Below are 20,562 nucleotides of genomic sequence, written 5' to 3'. Positions count from 1 at the left end.
ACTGTAATGGTGATTTTATATTTTATAGTGCTAGACATTTTTTTCCCCACAAAGAAAAGCAAAACCAGTAGTTAATTACTTTTGTAAACACTGCACGAGCAGAACAGCTAAAGCTGGCTTGTTCCCGTTGCTTATGATCTTTCATACAACTACAAGAGCAGAAGAAAAATGAGATTTCAGAAATCCCTAGAAAATAAAACCAAGATAAGGTTGTATGCTTAGGATTTGATGGAAATTTTGTACAGAAAGGTACCAATGGCTAGCCATAGCCTAAGCACAGGAAAGACATGTCTCCATTCCTCATCTCATTTTCCATTGTCATCATATTAAGTTTGCAGGTCTCTGAAGATCAAAGTGTCTGAAGAGTTAAAAAAAAACAAAACAAAACAAAACAAAAAAAACCCAACACAACACAAACCAAACCAAACCCAATGTCTAGATTTCCTTCAGCGGGTTTTAAATCTGAATGACTACTACTGGAGACTACACAACATTACTGATAGCAGACAGGAAAGAATTCACATATCATAAACTTGCACAAACTTCAGTTATGTCTGAAAGCCAAACATAAATTAATCACACAGCATGCAGGTACTGCACACTCCAGTGTTTTACTTATCTTTGAACCTCTCCCAGCTTGGAAAGATGTGCCACTCTTCACTATGCTGGAAGAGAAGAGAACAGATGAACTCCTGGAAATCCAGCTTTCATATTCAGGCACTCAAAGCAAGGGGCTCCCAACCATTAAAATACTGCCTAGATTCAGAGATCATGTATTACTAATTACTGTGTAACACGGCTAAGAAAGAAAATGTCAGTAACAATGGGATTCTCAACACCATGTCTTCCGCTCGTGGATAAACCAGACTTTTTTTTCTCCTTGTTTGGGGAAGAAAAAAAAAAAAAAAAAAAGTCCAAAATCACTCCCCAGTGCACAAAAAGCTAAAAGAATTATCTCAGAATACTCAGATGATGAAAAAACAGAGCGCTCAAAGGCCTAAGAGCTGAAGAACTGAGCTTGCTTTAAGAATTTAGCTTCTCTGAGCAGAACAGTCTTCTCATGCACATAATTTAGTGCAAGAAGCAGTCAAGGAATAATCTCTTGCAGAGCATAAAGATGATCTGGTGACTGTTGCACAAGAATACTCAAGGTGGGGAGAAGGAAGTCTGCACTAAAAGTAGGCATTATCATTCTGTTGAAAAAAAAAAAAAAAACCCAAAACAAACAAGACACACACAAGAAGGTTTTCTATTGTAGCAAGTGGTCCAAAAAAACCAACACAAGAACAAGCATTCAGAATTTTAAGAACTTGCATGAGGGCTAGAAGTGTTATGCCATCTCACTATAGTGTCTCAGAACAGAAAAGTGAGCAATGTCACAGGTACAATATTTAAAACTAAAGAATATGTAGAGATTACTGAGGACAAACAAGGAAAAAGAATTATTCTTTCCCCTCAAGAAGTACATACAAACACACACAAATTCATGAAAGAATCAACTATTCTAATGTACTTTCAGCATCTTACAGCATCTTACCTGCAACTCTACGAATATAAAGTAAAAACATAGAACAGTTAGGACTGGAATGGACCTCCAAGGATCATTTAGTCCAATCCCCCTGCAAGGAGTAGGGACATCTCCAACCAGATCAGGTTGCTCAGAGCTCCATCCAACCTGGCCTTGAATGTTTCCAGGAATGGGGCATCTACCACCTCTCTGGGCAACCTGTTCCAGTGTTTCACCACTCTCATTGTAAAAATTTTTTTCCCAAACATCTAGTCTGAATCTACTTCCCTCTATTTTAAAACTACTACCCCTTGTCCTATCACAACAGGCCCTACTGAAGAGTTTCTCCCTGTCTTTACTTTCCTGTAGGCCCCCTTGAGGTACTGGAAGGCCACTGTAAGGTCTCCACAGAGCCTTCTCTTCCTCAGGCTGAACAGCCTCAACTCTCTCAGCCTGTGCTCATAAGAGAGGTCCTCCAGCCCTCAAGTAAAGCAAGAACTATGTCCCACAACTTATAGCTTCCCTTGTTTCACTCTGCACTGACAGAGTTTGGAAAATTATTATATTGATGAGGAACTCTGAGCAACTAAGATGAAGAGAGGAAAAACTCGACTCTACTTCTAGGTTACTTTGATAATAAGCAAAGGGGATACATAAACTACTCGTGTAGGACCAGCTCTCAGCTTTTCTGCAGCTTATGCAGAATTGAGCTTTAAGTTAAACAAATTAAAACAGCAACATTCAGTTCTGTGTTCACAGCAGAGAGCTCAAGGCAACTTACGGAGTTCTACGTTAAGACTTGAGTTTGGATCAGAGCATACTTTTAAAGTATACTCTCCTGATCAGTCCCTCCTACCACACTTGATTCACAGAGTAGTTTCAGAGCACACAAACTGGTTTCCTTTTAGATGAACCAGGAGGTAGGATCCAGAATCTGCCTACTGCCCTGCAGCTGCTAATGGGCATTTGGTGCAGAGCAGACTGGAGCTATATAGAGAGAAAGGTCCCTTTTCTTAGTACAGGTTATGCAAGGCTTTCTTACCTCATCTGTGATGACCGGTGCTCCTGGTTTCCACAAAGACACTCTAGCACTGTGGGCCAAGGGGAGTATAGCCAGTCTACAGGTCGTCCCTGCAACTAAGCCAGCTGCCAACCTCAGTCAGCATATCCTGTACAAATTCCTACCCACAGCACCAGGAGGGCACAAGCAGGAGTGAAAGTCTGAGCTGCAGCTGTCTACAGCTTCTTTCCACCACAACCGGGGAGCATACATGGTTAGCCTCTCAGAGTGGAGAACTCTTGCCCTACTGCAACTGAGGGACAGGTATTGAGCAGATATTTTAAGATCATAGGGGTGCTTTCTCCCATTTAAGGTTACAATGGACAACTGCATGTTTTATTTTATTTTTAAGGAAGACCTATATGTATGGCATGAGAATACAGTTTTGCTTAATGTTAGCCATGCCACCTTTCTCCTTCCCACTGCAACAGAAGTGACGGGTCCCTAACTTCATTACACAAGGAGATGGATTCTCTCATTCATTCTGTGGTGCCTCAGGTGGATCAGAAAAATCTCAAAGAATCTGATCAATGGAATTTTTTAAAAGAAAAGCTGAAAATGAAATGTAGTTACTAATGCAGTTAACATTACTGCAGCTGTGCGGCAGTATGAACTAAACTGACAGCTCTAGAAATCGTGACTAGCTAACAATAAATAATGCCGTCCTTGCAGCCAGACAGGATTGATTTTTTTTGTTATTCATTTCTGCAGTTCTATGAAGCACTGCCAGTTAAAAAAAAAAAAAAAAAAAAAAAGAGCAGGGCCAGCCTGTTGGCTACTTGACAGAGCAGCTGGCAGCTGCAGATCTAACACACTAGAATATAATTAACTTTTTAAAAAATAAATTACATTAAAGAAGGAAAGTCACTTCAAACAAACAAATATAACCAATATAACCACTAACTCTAGTAAGTACAGTTATTATTAGTAACAATAACTGAGCATGCTTTCTTTTTTACAAGTTACTAGATAGCAGGAAAAACACCTAGAATTCCATAAAACCGCACTAAAGCAATGCCTTTACAAATTTCTCAGCCTTTGAGAGAAAGACTGCACTTTAGGCATCTCTGCATGAGAAGATGAAGCATTACCAGCAAGTCACATTGCTAATTAACCCCCTACCCTCTCCTCCCCCATTTTATAATGGTGCAACAGGAATTTTAAAAGCTATGAACAAAAATTGCAATAGTACACAGCTCTTCTCCTAAATCCAGGCACTTTCTGTAAATTAGCAGACTTTGCAACAGTATTCCTTTAACTATGGCTATACAATACTTCTTTAAAAAAAAAAATTAAATATGTAAGGTTAAAGGCTATACCAAGGTATGTTTTAGTAGTTAGCTCAAGAAATCTGGATTCCTGTATCAATGGTACAGTTGCTACTCAAAAGTGAAACAGAACAGAAAGATCCAAGAGAAGAACAGTCTGCAAACGTAGGTGATCAAAGTGACTTTGCAACTAGGTCAATAAGCAGTGGTGCTGTTGGAATTTCATAGCTATCAACTAATATTCAAAAAGGCACTAGAAGTGCATCACTTTGATCTATATCCCAGTATGCGCCATCACAACAGGCAGGAAACACCTATCTAGAGAGGTAACAATAAACTTCAGCGTAGCCTAAGCAGATGCCTATGACTATAAGTCAGAAATATATTAATCAGCACATAATTAATATTAAATATCCTTGAAAGGGATATGAGAAATGTGATCACCAAAGGGGTAAATAGACATAGACATAGTTGCACGTAGGAGAAATCCACACAACAGTCGTTGCCAGACAAAAGGACAAGAGAAGCACGGCAGACTGTAAATATGCAGGATATACTCTCAAATACATAAGAAGGATGACTGGCAAAACATAAAACAAAATAAGCAGTACTGGGAGTAGAGGAGACTACCCCTTGTTGGGGCTAGAGAGTGGTGATAACAGTGACGGAGACCAGCAATGAGTGGTGTTCCTCAGAGGTCGGTCTTGGGACAGGCGTCATTTAACATTTTTGTTAGTGACATGGACAGTGGGATAGAGTGCACCCTCAGCAAGTTCACCAATGACACCAAGTTATGTGGTGCAGTTGACACACTGGAGGGAAGGGATGCCATCCAGAGGGACCTTGACAGGCTGGAGAGGTGGGCCCGTGCCAACCTCATGAAGTACAACCAGGCCAAATGCAAGGTCCTGCACACAGATTGGGGCAATCCCAGGCACAAATACAGGCTGGGCAGAGAATGGATTGTGCGCAGCCCTGAGGAGAAGGACTTGGGGGTACTGATGGACGAGAAACTCAACATGAGCTGACAACGTGCACTTGCAGCCCAGAAAGTCAGCTGCATCCTGGGCCACATCAAAAGAAGCATGAACAGCAGGTCAAGGAGGGTGATTCTGCCCCTATGCTCTGCTCTCATGAAAGCCCACCTGGAGCACTCCTCCAGCTCTGGAGCCCCCAACATAAGAAGGACATGGACCTGTTGGAGAGGGTCCAAAGGAGGGCCACGAAGATGATCAGAGGGCTGGAGCACCTCTCCTATGAGGACAGGCTGAGAGAGTTGGGGCTGTTCAGCCTGGAGAAGGGAAGGCTCTAGGGTGACCTTACAGCAGCCTTCCAGTACCTAAAGAGGGTCTACAAGAAAGATGGGGAGGGATTTTAGACAAGGGCATGTGTTCTGGTTTTGTTCAGTGAGGGGGTGGCCTAAGGTGGTAGCTTCTGTAGGAAACTGTTAGAACTCGCTCCCCTTTGTTCAGATCCTGACAGGTGTCTGCCAGCCTGTTGTGAAGAATTTTTCTTCTGAGAAAACAAGGTCAGTGAAGAAGAGGGGGGAGGAGCAATGCAGTTCCTGGCCAAGATTCCCCTGCAGCCTGTGGTGATGACCATGGTGAAGCAGGTTGTCCCCCTGCATTCCATGGATGTCCACGGAAGAGCAGAAATCCACCTGCAGCCCGTGGAGGACCCCACCCTCACAACAGGCTGGCAGACACCTCTCAGGATCCTTTTTACATCTTATTCACTTCTCATCTCCTCTCCACTTCTTGCAGCTAGGCCAGGCTGAGTTGGGCCCAGTTGGCAGCCTGGCAGGAGGCCAGAGGGTGAGGCCTGCAAGGCCCACAAGGCTCGCGCCTCCCCCTCTCTGCCCCTGATCAGCTGCTTCACATCTTCTCTGGTTTTTTTTCCTGTTTTCCCCTTCTTAAATATGTTATCGCAGAGGCGTTATCACGGAACATTCTGCTACCAATTGGCTCAGCCTTGGCCAGCAGTGGGTCCGCCCTAGGCCCGGCTGAGTCCACTGAACAAAGGGGAGCAACTTCTAGCAGTTTCCTACAGAAGCAACCACCTTAGGCCCCCCTCACTAAACAAAACCAGAACAGTGTCCCTACCCATGGCAAGGGGGCTGGAACTAGGTAATCTTTTAAGATTCCTTCCAACCCAAGCCATTCTATGATTCTACGATAAAAAATTCAGGGATTACATAATAATAGAAGAAAGATCAGTCCATACCAGTTCTTACTTCACTCAAAGAGCTCTCAAGCCTGATCACCTTGACTTCCAAGAACCATTAAGGGCCATGGCTACCACTGTGAACTGTACAGTATCAGCTCTGTGGTATTGTATATCACAGCTAGTTTACAACAGGTGTTGGGAATAAACAACAGTTTCATGTACACAGTGATGATTAATAACATGTAAGTGTTAACCTTTAGCAAGATGTATGCTGTTAATGGAATGAAATTAACAGTTTTAAACCTTGAAACTAGCCTGATCTGCTAGCCTTCTAAGCACTCCTATCACAGCATTCTCCAATTCCCTGCTATCTATCTAGCTAGAAGTGCATATATTCAGTCCCAATACAAGTTCCTCAGCTCTGTACATCTGTTCCTCAGTATCTGTCCACCTGAAGGTTCAGGAGCCAAGCAATTCAGTTAACTTACTGCTGTGCTCATGATACAGTGCCCACAAAATTGCAGAGTGAGGAAACAAGGCTATACAATGTTTCCCACAACATTATGTTCTGTAAATCCCTCATTTCAAGTCTGACACAATACTGATGTAGGGATGATATGGGTCTAACCAAGCTTCTAGGCAGGAAAGCAGCTAGCTTGGAGTGGAGACACAAATCTGGGACTATTTGCACTGTAAAATGGAGGAGCTTGAACCCAAGTGGAGAACATCCATATGCACACAAGAAATGATCTCAAACCACAATGACGTTAGAGATGTTTGCAAGCATATTAATATGTCTATTTAAACCAGCTGTCTGATCCCTAATTAGTGACAAATGCTCCCCTGGAGACATTACCCAGTAGTTCCAAATGCAAGAACTTGCACTTTAAAAATATAATCCCTTCCTAAAAGCATGCACTGTATAGCGAGTTTAATGAGTGTTAGCTCTTCCTTTTTTTCCTTCCTAAAAGCAGGATGAAGTGTCAAACACTGTATTAAGTTAGAATAACCATCTACTAACCACATCTTGTTCTCACAAGTCTACAGGCAATTTTTGTTCTAAACATAACTATCATAAATCAACATTAAGATTAATAATGTGGCTCAAATCCAGTAAGATTTGCACAGTACAAATTTGACATTTGTTTTTTCAGCCATTAGCTCATTAGTAGTAGTAGTAGTTCATTTATTTTATTTACTACTCATGAGTAGTAGCTCATTTATGCAGAATGGAATTTTAACACGGATCCTTACACAATTCCTTGGAGAAGTATCTCTGCAGGATGAATCCACCCTCCTGCTGAGGATGGCATTTGGTCTGTTTGAGAGAAACTCAAGATTCTCTTTCATTAGATACTGAAGACTCAAAACTCTCTGCTACTTTTGTTCTCAATTAACTCAGCATAACTCATCTTCAGCTCAAGATCTTTAATACTGCTTTTAGCACGGAAATCTGTATGAAGTATCTACAAGCAACTACAGAAGCAGCATACTAGAACAAAAGGCAGAACTACAATTACACACTTTTTCCACATCTACAGACTTTATGTTGTATACAGCCATTATATTTAGTTTGTAAAAGCAAGAAGCAGAGACTATCATGTCAAAGAGTAGAATTCTTCTGTCTTCTTTTTTTCTTGGAAGATAGAAAAATAAGAAACAAGCATGCACTCAGTGTTACGTTTCACATGTAAGGGAGACATGGACCTATGTTCTAGGATGTCTTTCTGCTGCCAAACATTGCAGCCAGCTATACAAGCAAACAATTTGGTTCCATCCCTAAAAAGGTCACTCAGACATCAAGAGCAATAATGTTCACCTCGACCACTTCATGAAAGCTATGCCCCTTTTCCTTTCCAAACAATCGTTTTCTCATTGTGAGGGGAAAGGCAATCACAGGAGACGACCTATACTAAAAGGAATGCTACAGGAAGATTTGCAGTTAGACTAAAAATTACTTACAGAAACAAAAAAATGTCCTATATAAAGAAAAGTATCATTGGACAATATATAAACAAGTCTGGACTAATGGCTAATCTTTCATCATAGCTCTGGAAGTAAAGTATTTGCAAGAAACTAAAGGAAAACTCTACAGACACTAAATGCCCAAACAATAGACTTTTATACATGCTTAGGAAAAAAATAATTTTAAGTTTGTTTATCAATGCTACTTCATTTTACTACTTCATCACTTATCCTTGCTAAATGCAGCCTCATTATGACATATGGGTTTCTCATGTGAAATTCCAACACAGACTTGATTCAAAGCAGAATATGCTCAGCCCTTGAAGTTCTGCTCATATGCAGCTCTTCAAGTCAAATCATGTAAAACCTTCAGCCTTTTGATGACTTGCACCTGTCTTACAATATTTCTGAAGAATCCCTGGCTACTCAGAAACTGCTTTTCCCCCATCTAATCATCTCTCCTGTAACATAGTTTCACTTCAAGTTTGCCAAAAGCGCATTAACAGCGAGGATGGCATAAAAAAATATAATCCAATCAACAAGCAGACAACTGTTTAATATAGGCAAATAAAATGTACTCATCCGCATCAGTCAGATCATGTTTTCTCCAAACTAGTAAACAGCTGCAGACACAGTCTGCTTCCCATCAAATTTTCTGTGTATAACAAACTATACCTTGTATCTCTGATGGTTCACTAGTAATTTTCCAAAACCATGACTTTCAAAACATATGACAACTATATGTTATTCAAGAAAGGAATGGGCTTAAACTGCCCAAGCCACAAATTGAAAACCAATCCAGAAATTCTATTGGAGGTGCCAAAAGTCTGTTGAATGTCAGTATTTGCTGGCATTTTTATTATTATGAATACAAGTGCAGACCAACTTCTTCAAAGAAGAAACACACTTCAAGCGTGACAGAGAAGGAAAAGCTCACAACTCCTAATGTAACAGCACAGGAGCAGAGAAAAGCACTGTCTGGAAAAGGTATCCAAAGGATTAGTTTTAAATGTGTTTAAAGATACAGTACTTTAAAAATAAATTCACATCTTGCATTTCAGTCTATGGCATCAACAGTACTAAAATAACTAGCAACTTTGAAAATCTAGTGAAATTTTGATTGCCACAAACATGAAAACTACTCTTAGTAAGACTGCTGAAGTACAAAACTTCTACTATAATTTTTTGTGTCTTATTTGCAATTAATTCACAAGAAAAAATTCTTGCATGTGCAAGAAGACATAGAGGAAGCCAGCAAGACCGAGACATGTGTTCAAATTTCTGAACAGCACTGAACTATTATGAGCTTAAATCAGGTATTTACTATTTTTGCTTGACTATGTAGATAGTTTTCTAGCTCTTTAAAAAATTTAGTTGACTCCTGAACATACTTCAGAGAGCTGATTTTGCACTAATGTGACTGTTATAAGCTAAAATTAAGTGCGTACTTTCTCTGACTCAGAGTAGCAACAAATAGGCAATAAATTGGGAATAAACAAGCAGGAAACAATGTCCCAGACTACAATCTCTCACATAGAGGACAATGGAGACTGCTTTATTAAAAACATGGCACCTCACTGCCTAAAATTCTTATTCTACCCTATCCTATCCTAAAACTCTTATCCATGGTTGCAGCCTGAGTTCCCTGTGGCACATAACTCCAAAAGCACTCCTCTGCTGTTACTGTAATAACCTGTGGAAGTACAGTAAAGAAAATTGGAATTAATGTCACTTTTAGAAGCATTAATTGTAGTTATGATGTTCAAATGGCTATTTCCTGAATAAAACACAGAAAACACAAAAGAGCTGTATTAAATTCCTTTTCTGCATCTGGTTACCTGTGATAAGAATTGCAAAGAGCTGACTCATTTCATCCATTTGAGAGTTCTTTAAATTTACCTGATAGAGTTCTAAGGGCAGCACATGCTCCTTCTAGGATTCCAAATATGCATAAGAGAAAACAATCTGGCAATAAATTACCAAACATTTCCTTGCACTACCCTTTGAAAGTGAAGTTAGGCATACTAACTTTGAGGACAATGACAAACCAATTCTGTAATTCCTGAGGACTGCTGTATTGTTAGGCAATGAATGAATTCTTGAATATATATCATAAATCCAAGTTCTAGAAATTTTTTGGCAATGTGCTTATTAAAATGACTTAATGCACTGTGACAGAGCAGATAACTTAAATGGTTAGACCTCTAATTTCCAGTATTCGGCCTCTATGTGCAACTGATTCATCAGCATTAGAAAACTTGGTGAAACTCTGAGGTTAACTGAACAAAGAACTCCACAGCATTTCTTTTTCTTTTTTTTTTTTTTTTTTTTTTTAAACACAATTCATATATTAAGGAATGTATACTACACTTGATGCATGACTTCAGCAAGGATTAACTGCAAATAACTACCAAGCAGCTGTATGGCCTATTTTCCAGTATGTATGAGAGACAGACAGTCCATAGTGTAATGTCTTAAATTTCAGCACTAACATAATAGAAGATTTCCTGCTGATTTTACATCAGCTTGTGGTACAGGTGCAAAGGACTTAAGTTATTGGCAAGTGGAAGGAAAATTAATCTAGAAACCAGAAGGGCAGCTTCTCACATTCTATAAAGAGTTTATAAAATTAATTACAATAGCGTACACATCAAGTCTGGATGTGTAACCAGCTATGCTATCATTGACCAACACAATCAGAATACGTGGAAAAAGCCAAATACTTCCCTCCAAAGGTAATTGATATAAACAGATCATATAACCAATAACTGGGAATTGGTTCATCCAAGTTATTTCTGGAAATTTATGGGTCTCACTTAAGAACAAACAAAGTCTGTTTTCATTAAAAAAATAGAAGTAGAGGGAAAATGTCAGTCTTGCAAGAAACTTCACTTAATGTGAACATAATTTATCTTTTAGCTACTACTGTAAAAGCTGTAATTTATAGTAGATGAATCACTAATGTCTCTTAAAGCTATGAACATACATACAGGCTATATTTTAGCCCTATACCTCAGGTGTTACAACTTCCTGAAGAAATCCCAATAGGATCATTAAAAGAAGGATCAGATGGTAGAATAACTTTTTTTCAGCATAAACTCTCTCAAGCCAAGAGTTAAAAATAAAGCCAGGCTTTATGCATCTACTCTTAAAAGAGCCACAGCCCAAATATCTGAGGTAGCTCTCACAAATTCAGTAACTTCTCTCAGCTTGTCAAAACCCCGAAGTTGCATACCTTAGTGAACTATCTAAAAAGGTCTTTCTGGATGCCACAAAACACATGCTAGTATAGAGAGGCATAATAGATGTGCATACAGACCACTACTGTTATTTGAGAAAGTTTTGTTTATAGAATTATGAGAAATAAATTCCACCCCCCATCCCATCCTGCCCAAGAAAAGGACGTTTTGCCCTTTCTAATTCTAAGGCTGCAGGATTAAATTGCAACAGAAGATGTTGAAGAATCTACATAAGTATACTGTTTCAAGCAATTCAAAGCAAATTAAAATAGCTACATGCATGTTTTTTCAAAAACAGTCAAGAGACAGCAGGCAGTCTGGGCTGCTTCTCATCTGACACCAAGATACACATGTTCAAAGAGCACTATGAGAACTGAATGAAAAAGGAAAGAAAAGAGCTTCTGACACTTCAACTATTTCTGGAACTTTGTACAATAGGAACCGGATGCAAAATTGTGTGAAGGGCTGTAATATTTATCACACATGAAAAGCCCTTTACACATCATCTTTAAATATCTCTCTATTGTAAGAAAAAAATGGAAGCCATATTTGCCGAACATTCCTCAAGGTATAGTCCTCTGCAACACATACTGTCATACAAGCTTAGAGTTGACAAAAAGCTAAACCACAGGCACACGGCATATTGCATTTAGATTTATCTCTGCCAGACAATATTGTTAGCATCCTATTTAGGGGTTGCAAGGCTCAAAAGATCCAGTATTACTCCCTTTATACAGATCTTATTTGGGATGAGTCTCAGAAAGTCTACGTGGATTGTACCTTATCAAACACAGCCCACCTGAGATGCCTGATGTTACCTGCAGTTAACCGGGAAGACATATAAAAACCTCTTGATTATTTCACTGAGTAATCATAATCTCTACACTTGCACGAATAGAGAGAGATGAAATCTAATGCTTGCTAAAAACTTTTTAGAAACTAGAATGAAGAGACTTTGGATTTCTCTAAATATGTTTCATATTTATATATTTGTGCATTCTGGAAATAACCAGTTGCCTACAATGTCTTGCAATCCCAAATGGAAATAACATTTATCTTCCACTCTTCACATTTTCTGTGTTATTTATTCTTGAGGACAAGAGACCACTTCTTTGGTCCAAAGACAACAGTGATAGACTTTAAAACTACACTTTTAGCAACAAGTTTAGTGGGGCTTTTGTTTGTTTGTTTGCTTCTTTAAAGATACCGCTCAAGTATTCTATAAATCCTAGTAGGAAAGCAAATATTCTTGACGTTCAGCCTTTGGACTTGGTTTTGACCAAAGCCTTGCTCAAGTGACTACATTAACTCAAATTCAAACTAGTTTTTAGGACCCTAGCATATGTATCTGATACCCTGTCCACCTTGTAGTTAATAAATTAATACATTTCTGCATATGAAAAACACACAGTAAATTCTGTCTTTTCTAGCAGAAGTTGTATTTCATCATTTGGCAGACATACAAATCTTAGGAAGATATTTATCCTGTCATAGGTCTGATTTTATTTTTAAAAAGAAAACCCAAAACTGCTCTTACAACCAGACAGGAGTTTATGAGTTACAAAGTATTTCAGTTGTAAGCAAGCTCCCCATAACTCTTTTAGCTTTTAGAACTGTATGGAAATAGGTACTCTCTCTTTCAGGCACGTGTTTATTTCATGAACAACATCTTTAGGTTAAATTTTAAAAGAGTAAAATTTATATAAACCAGTAAAAGTTAAAAAAAGGTCCAGGACTTCACACAGATGATATGTGAAATTATGATGAGTGGATTCGAGTTTAGCTTGACACCTTACCTGACTGGCTTTCTTTCTCGTAGCAAATCTTCCAGACTCATTTCACAGTGTTCAGCTGCCACAACTAGTCTCTCTAATTGAAAAAAAAAGAAAAAGAAAAAAAAAGTATAAGAGGACTAGAATCGTCAGCAGTAGAATAGTACTGACTTCTCAGTCTACATATTTGGCAGATGTTAAAGTATTTTGACATACATTATATAGAAAATTAAACATCATTAAATAAAGATGTACAACTTCTGGATATCACCACCATATTTATGTACGAGATCTTTCCTGTTTTCTCAGACAAAGCACTGTCAATCCAACCATTCAGTAACCTCCTAATAAATGTTGAGCCACTCAGCCAATGTTAGTCAGATTTAACTTAAGAATAGAAGTCTCAGAGAAGGTAAGCATTAGAAATTTGTGGCTGAGCTGACGAGACAGACACTGAAAGTAACACCAGCTTTGAGAAAAGGGACTCAGAGTGAGCACAGGAGTTTCAGTCCTGATGGTCCAACCAGCACATAACTAGCTCTAGCATGTCTTGCCCAACAAATAGCTATAGGACTTGCAGAGGTCCCACATACTCTGAAGATTGATGGGCTGGCTCTGAATACAGAGAAAAAGACAGACCAGTCACCACACTGAAGACAGCAATTATAAAGTAGGAAAAGATGATGGTGTAAGATGTTACATGAGGGTGCCAGATAACTCCTAAAGAAGCTAGGCTTTGCTACTTCCACTACTTGTAGAACAGCTAGTAGTGAACATTCAGATTCAAAACAAAATCAAACTAAAGTATTTAAAACTTATCTTTATTTACTAAATGATATGTTAGCTAATGTTTCTTAACCTTTCATCACAAACAGTATTGCAAGAAAATCCCAGTTTCTGTTTCAAGAGGTACTAGTAAAAACAAGATTAAAATGAATAAACATGCTAGATCTCATGACTGCAGAAAATGGAAAATTTACAAGTCTGAGAGCAAATGAAAACACAAAGAACTCCCTGCCCTGCAGAATATTTCAGTGTTCGGAACTGGCAACATCCTATCACACTGCATTCTAAAGGGGAAAGAAATACTTGCTGTACTTTATGAGACCCTGTAGCTAATCAAACAAATACATACAATGCACTGCTATATGGGAACATTGTTGATTTAAAAGGTAAAGGTGTCAACCACTTAAATTGTCACAGGCGTTGCAGCCTTTTTGTGGAAATTAAGTGCTGTACTCCTGCTAAGCTTGCAACAGAATAAGATCATCTGAAGCGGAAAAACAAAGCCCAAAAACTGAAGCCTTATTTGATCTAAAAATAAGTGTGATAACAGTTACTAAAAATATATGTATATATATCTCTCTGTACTAGAATAAAGTAATTGTTAATGGGAGAGATCTTAAAGAGCTGGAATGAAAAAAAACCAACAAAAAACAGTAAGGGAAACTTGCAGCCAAGAACAAGATGACTGAGACAACAAGTGCAGCTGCAAATCAAGTACAAGAAACCTAACCAACACATGAAAATGTTCACAAGATTAGAACATCGGTGTAGGAGCTCAGCAACAAAAATACATGTATTTCAATGTCTCACACAAAGACATAGCACAACTGACTACAAGAATTTTACAGTGAGTATAAAAAGAACAAAGATTTTAGCTTTTATCAGCACAAACTACAACAAAACACAACTAACCTCCGCCTTGATTCTGCAGAGAAGAAACAAAAGCTCCAGTACTGCCAGTCACAGCAAAGGCATACAGCTATTTTGAGACTGAAATCCAGCCACTTTCTGGTGCTATGATGGTAATATTCTGCTCAGTCACAAAAATATAACTGTAACCATAAATAAAATTTCCTTATTAAACAGATACTCACCATGTTTACCTCTGGTAATGTCAACATACTGGCAAAGCCTGGGATGGGTGATTGTTTTAAGGATTTGAAATCTCCCCAAAATTTTGATGGAGTTAGGTGTCAGAGGAAGGCCATTACTTCCACAAACATCATGTGGCAGAGCTGAGGCGAAGAAGGTGGAGGCACCCATCTCAGTGTCTTTTAAAGGAAACATCTTCTTTGCAAAATCTTAAGCCCTTTGGAGCAATTTGTGTTCCTTAAAAAGAGAACAGAGTAAAAATTTATCTGCAAAAGATACAGGTTGTTGTGACTCAACTTACTAGTTGTTTACTAAACAATGCAATTAAAACGCTTTTCTCTCTGTTATGGGGGAATTGGAGATTTCTGCATAATGAACACAACAATAATACTACACTGCTGCTGCATCATAAACGCTACACTTAAAGATGAAAATATAGTAATAGTTTTAAACACAGTTTTAAGAATGAAATAAAACTATTTTTAGGAACAGATAAATGTTTTAACAGAAGTAATCTTCACACAACTACTGCAATATAACAGGTTATTTATTAAAAAAAAAAACACACAAAAAAATCTCTTCTAAAACACCACCATGTGTCAGCAGGCCACAAATCAAGATTAACACAGCTTTAGTGATAATTCAGCATTTACATACTAGAGCATTCTTAATATTTAAAGCTAGGAAGTAACAGCCTTCTGTCCTACCACCTTTTCTTTCCCTACCCATAGGTAAACTGCTAGCTCCCATACTGACTCAATAACAAATTAAGGAAGTAATCTACGTTAAATATTTCTGTGGGACAGTCAAGCAAAATAAATTAGCTTGCAATTTAGTTCCAGGAACATTTATTTTCATTACCATTTTTCTCTCTGCCCTGAACTACACATTTCAAATCAGTGTGAGCTAAAACATTTTCTCTGCCCTTTTTCATAGGCAACCATTATTTCAAAAATACAGAAATCTAAACATGCACAAGTAACAGACACTTCTACAGTCAGCTAGGCTCAGATGAAACTGCCTGACCCCTTTTTACTAGCAAACTAAGAATCTAATCTGAGGCACCGAGTGCCAAAATCCAAAAACTGAATCAAGCCTCTGCTCAGCTCGTTTCTGGATTACCCAGATGGTGACTCGAAACGCTACAAGTCGTCATGAGGCAGTATTATCCCTCTGTACATGTTAAATTCCATAGCACATACATACTCGCGTATAGGGATACATACAGAAACAGAGATTAAAAGACCAAGCTGACACACTTTTAAGTGAGCTCTGGTCTGGAAGTTGTGATGGTGAAGTAGATGATGGCACTTCCACATAACATGGGACAAGAGGCCATAGAACAAAATAGTCTTCAGTAATGAGCCTATGCAGTAGACTACCATTCAGCTCACTTCAGTTCCACAGACATTATAGCACAGAGTCTGGAGGCATCTGTGTATACAATCAACAGAATTAGTCCACTGATGTGGAAAGCACATCCAACTCTCTTGTCAGCTACAGGATAGGAATTATAAACTCTAAAGAGTAGAAACAGATATGCAGTTGCTTCAGGAAAAGAGAAGGAAGAAATACCAGGATTTGAAGCCCGTAAGAGAACTAATATGAAAACCTTAAAGTATAAACCTAACATAATTCTTTCAAACCAGATGTATTAATTTTGTATCATCTTAGGGGCTTCATGAAATAAAACTAAATTAGAACAAGATTGTGTAGAGCACGCACTAACGAAGCCAAGTGCTATTTTTTTAAGTACTCTTTCAGCCAACATCAACCTGCTGCTTTCAGGAAAAGCTATTCTCTCACCAGAAAGTCACACAGGAGAAACAGAACATTTAATACCTTAGTGTCTCAAAGCTATTTTTTCTCTAAAGGAATAACTTTGTTCCCAGCACAAAATTCCCAGTAAAAACCTACTGACTTTCTTTTGTGAATCTGAATTGAGAGAATGACTCTGTAGCAGGTTGCACAGAGATCCTTATATACCAACCACATTTACAAAATCTATACAAATGGAAATTACAGAATGTACCTTCTGTTTTAACTAATACAGTCCAATTAAAGACACAAACCAAATAGATTGCTCTCATTTGTGGGTTTTTTCCCCCCTCTGGAGAAACATAGACATGAGATATGTACATTTAAATTCTAATATACATAATAATATTAAATATGAATACATAGCATTAAGGAATCAAACTTAAAAACAGGAAGAAAATAAATCTGAAAAGCATTGTGCATTGGAGTTTTTAAAGTAGTACTTCTGTGTTAAAAGTCTTATTTGTAAAGATACAATGCTTTCGCATCTCATTAATATTTAATATTTTTGCAAGTGATTTTAGGATGCCAACAGCACAATTTAGAGTTAGAACATTTCATTGGGAAGACATAAATTGGACTGAGTGCAAATGCAAAGATTTATTGGCATGCAGCAAGTTCCAGTTGGAAAGCTTTAACTGTGTATTTATAATAAGACTCGTGTTTCTCTAAAAATACCATGTCTGCCAAATGAACTACCTGGCTTCAGAAAGAAAGTATGGGGTCATGCATGAAGAGAAAACAATCTTGATTTAGAGAATGAATTATAATCTCACTTGGCACAACAGTCCTGTAATAATTGCTCTAAAATGAAAAAAAAAGTTAATATGATCAGAGTTGAGGGAAGGAAGAGTAAACTTATGCCAAACAGTGAGATGCACTATGTCTCTAAAAAGTCAAATACATAGTATACAATATATTTACTCAGGTAAGAATTGTTTTCATTTTTACAGTAGAAGAATAATCTGCTAGATAATACTTCTCTAATACATTATATCTGCAGTCAGCTAACATTTAAAAGGGAATTTTAATAAAAAGAGTTGTTAAATATCATCAATTCAATAACCATTTTAAGAGATTAAACTTTTATTGTACTCTAGATCACTTGGCCCAGAAGGATGAATTAGACCACCTGCAATGCTTTCAACTAGACAACAGCAGTTGTATCACTCACTTCCTTTGGTTAGGAAGCACACAGACAAAAAGAAGAAATGAGAAAAGCAAACAATCTTTCCTGTCAGCAACATAAAGGGGTCAATGGGGGGAAGGGTGAGGGGGTGGTAGTGTCTGGCTTTGTTTTTTTTGTTTTTTTTTTTTTAAAATCATCAAAGTCTGGCATAACTATAAATACAGGGAGTGCTACACATCCCCCTCATGTCCAAGGCATACAACTTTATACCTCAAACTCACCTCTTCTATATAGAAAAGACACATATTGCATTTATGATTTGGAGAAATGAATTATATCCTGTCAAACTTCTCTATGACTTTGAAATAAAAAGAGGAAGAGAAAAAGACAGGTTTGATATTTTAAACTTGACACCAAGTTTAAAAGTTAAGGCAAATTCAATTTTGGGATTGAATTCTGGAAATTCAATTCTGATAGTCCAAAACAGTAAGGATGGATAAGGAAGCAAAGACTTGTCTTCTTAGTGTCATCTGAAATTAGTGAGCTGTTTTTTCCAAAGCACCATTTATTCTTTATATGACAGTCTATCACATCTGCAAAATAGGTCTGGCATAAAGATTAGAAGTCTAGAAGTGGTCTGCTCCACATCCCACCTCTGAATGACTTTCCCTAGTGCACTACCTCCATCCAAATCTCCCTTAGAAACAGTTACAGTACTCAAAAACACTAACCAACATTCTCAGCAAAATCCACCACAAACAGAAGACCTTTACAAACTTCTATTTAATAATCAGCTTAGCACTATTATGATAATCTTTCATATGATAGCTTTTCCATGCCTGACACTAAGAAACAAAATACAAAAGGTAGCCCCTTTTCTACCAAGCAACTTATTTGCTCCTCTGAACATCTACTGCTTTCAGAGAACAAATATTTTTTCTTAGAATGCAGCATTTCCTAGCCATCATTTACAACCTTTTCACTGCAGCAGCGCCAAGGCAATTGAGTCAATGGACACTAAGAACTTTGCCCTTAAAAATAAAATCAAAACATACAAATTGGACTCTCAGAAGCAAATACTGCACATACAAACAGATCAACCTGAATTAATTAATCCTGTGAAACACATCTATGGTTTCTAAAGTGTCCACATGAAGAAATAAAGACAACTAGCCGTGTGCCAATACCTGCTAGTAACTTGAAGCGGCTAGTTAAATACCTCCCGAGTATCCAGGTGTAAATGTCCCTTGCCTAATAAAGGCAACTTTTCAGAATTAAAACATAAGTATGATCAGTACTCCTATTGAATTATTTTTAAAGCAATCGAGAACAATTTCAGGAGAGCAGGGGGCCTCAACATCCTATGCTTACACTGTTTTTCATTAAGTCATGGTATTTTCAAAGTAGGCCATATCATAAGAAGCAATTCTTTCACAAAATACCTTTTCTTCTGCTCTTAAACATTCCTGTTGCAACTATAGTAATTACTAATTTCATAAAGTAACTGAAACAAAAAATGCAGTTTTAGTTAGAGTTACTACTTCACAAAAAAACCAGAACTGTGATTTGCCTCCCACTGTCCACCATCACTCAGCTACTCATAAAGTTTATTAAAATGCATAATAGATACTGAAGAAAAGTTGAGTTCAGATTCCTATGGAAGGGAGGACAGAAAAAACATAACAGTTTGTTAGGACAATCACGATAATGAGCTGGGATATGTTCACTTCATAATAATAATAATAATAAAAAATAACTTATCAGCTTAATTTTTGCAGGAGGTAGGGGGATTGTGGATTAAATTTAGTTCACCTCAAATCTTTTTTTTCATCTGCAATCATCTACTACAAACACCCCTTGTACTACAGAGATTTCATAAGATCGCTTAAAAATCTAAATATAAGTAGCATTGTGTTTAATCAAATGTTTTCCCCTGTAGCATAACATTAAAACATCCTCTTTTACAAAATTTTCTAACTTCCCTAACATTCATTGAAGAAGTATTCTACTTTGTGATGGTTTAGCCTGAGTCACCACACAGTTTCTCGCTTACCCTCTCCCTCCCCAGCAGAGGCATAAATAAAGAATAACTGTGGAGTCATGGGCAGATAATTACAGACCACACACAAATTAGGCATACTTTAAAAAATAACTTTTGTTTAAACATTGTTATTTGTCCAAATTAATAAATACAGTGCAGAAAATAAACTTTGCTTCAGATTCGAGCTACACTAATTCAGCAAGAGACAGAGTAAACAAGCATGCCAAAATTTTCATTCTAATACTGTTACTTGAGATAAACAGAAAATGCGAAGCAGATTTTGACAAGGTTCCAATGTCATTAATTAGTCTTCAATTAATATACAAATTTGTGGGGAAAAATACAGGTATCATGGTAGTTTTGGCACAGATAACTGAAATATTTGAAGAGTTATTTAATGAAAATGCTAAATAATAATTCATTTCCCTACTCTTGCATCATTTCGCTCAAGTGAAATATAAGCCACCAGCAAAGATTAAAAGATGCTCCATCTCAGCAGCGTTGGGAGAATTTTGTCATCTATACGTGAAAACCTCTGTATTCCATAAAGGTATTTGCACAAGAGTTACTGGTGTTGTTTGAAGCATTTACAATGTTACTACATGGATTAAGATGTTGCTGCTTTGAAAGCCAAGCATAAGAGTTCGTGAGATTTACAGATTTCTCAGGTTTGGTATCTGCAGCTGGAACACTTAGCTACTGGGAAAAAATAACAACAC

General features: G+C 37.7%; 1 protein-coding gene across 1 annotated transcript in view; it reads right to left on the bottom strand.

The window, feature by feature from the left end:
- Nucleotides 1-20,562, bottom strand: part of TBCK (TBC1 domain containing kinase) — a 108,516-nt gene that overhangs the window by 87,281 nt on the left and 673 nt on the right. The window contains exons 2-3 of the mRNA XM_086746128.1: nt 14,858-15,092; nt 13,002-13,074 (exon numbers count right to left, since the gene is read on the bottom strand). Of these exons, the coding sequence (XP_086602254.1) occupies nt 13,002-13,074; nt 14,858-15,050 (266 nt within the window). The 5' untranslated portion in view covers nt 15,051-15,092. The remainder of the gene's footprint in view (nt 1-13,001; nt 13,075-14,857; nt 15,093-20,562) is intronic.

This window comes from Chlamydotis macqueenii, chromosome 4 (assembly GCF_036417535.1).
Source record: "Chlamydotis macqueenii isolate bChlMac1 chromosome 4, bChlMac1.mat, whole genome shotgun sequence".
Taxonomy (NCBI): Eukaryota; Metazoa; Chordata; class Aves; order Otidiformes; family Otididae; genus Chlamydotis; species Chlamydotis macqueenii.
Note: the sequence above shows the minus strand (reverse complement) of the source record. Positions and strands in the feature narration are given on the sequence as shown.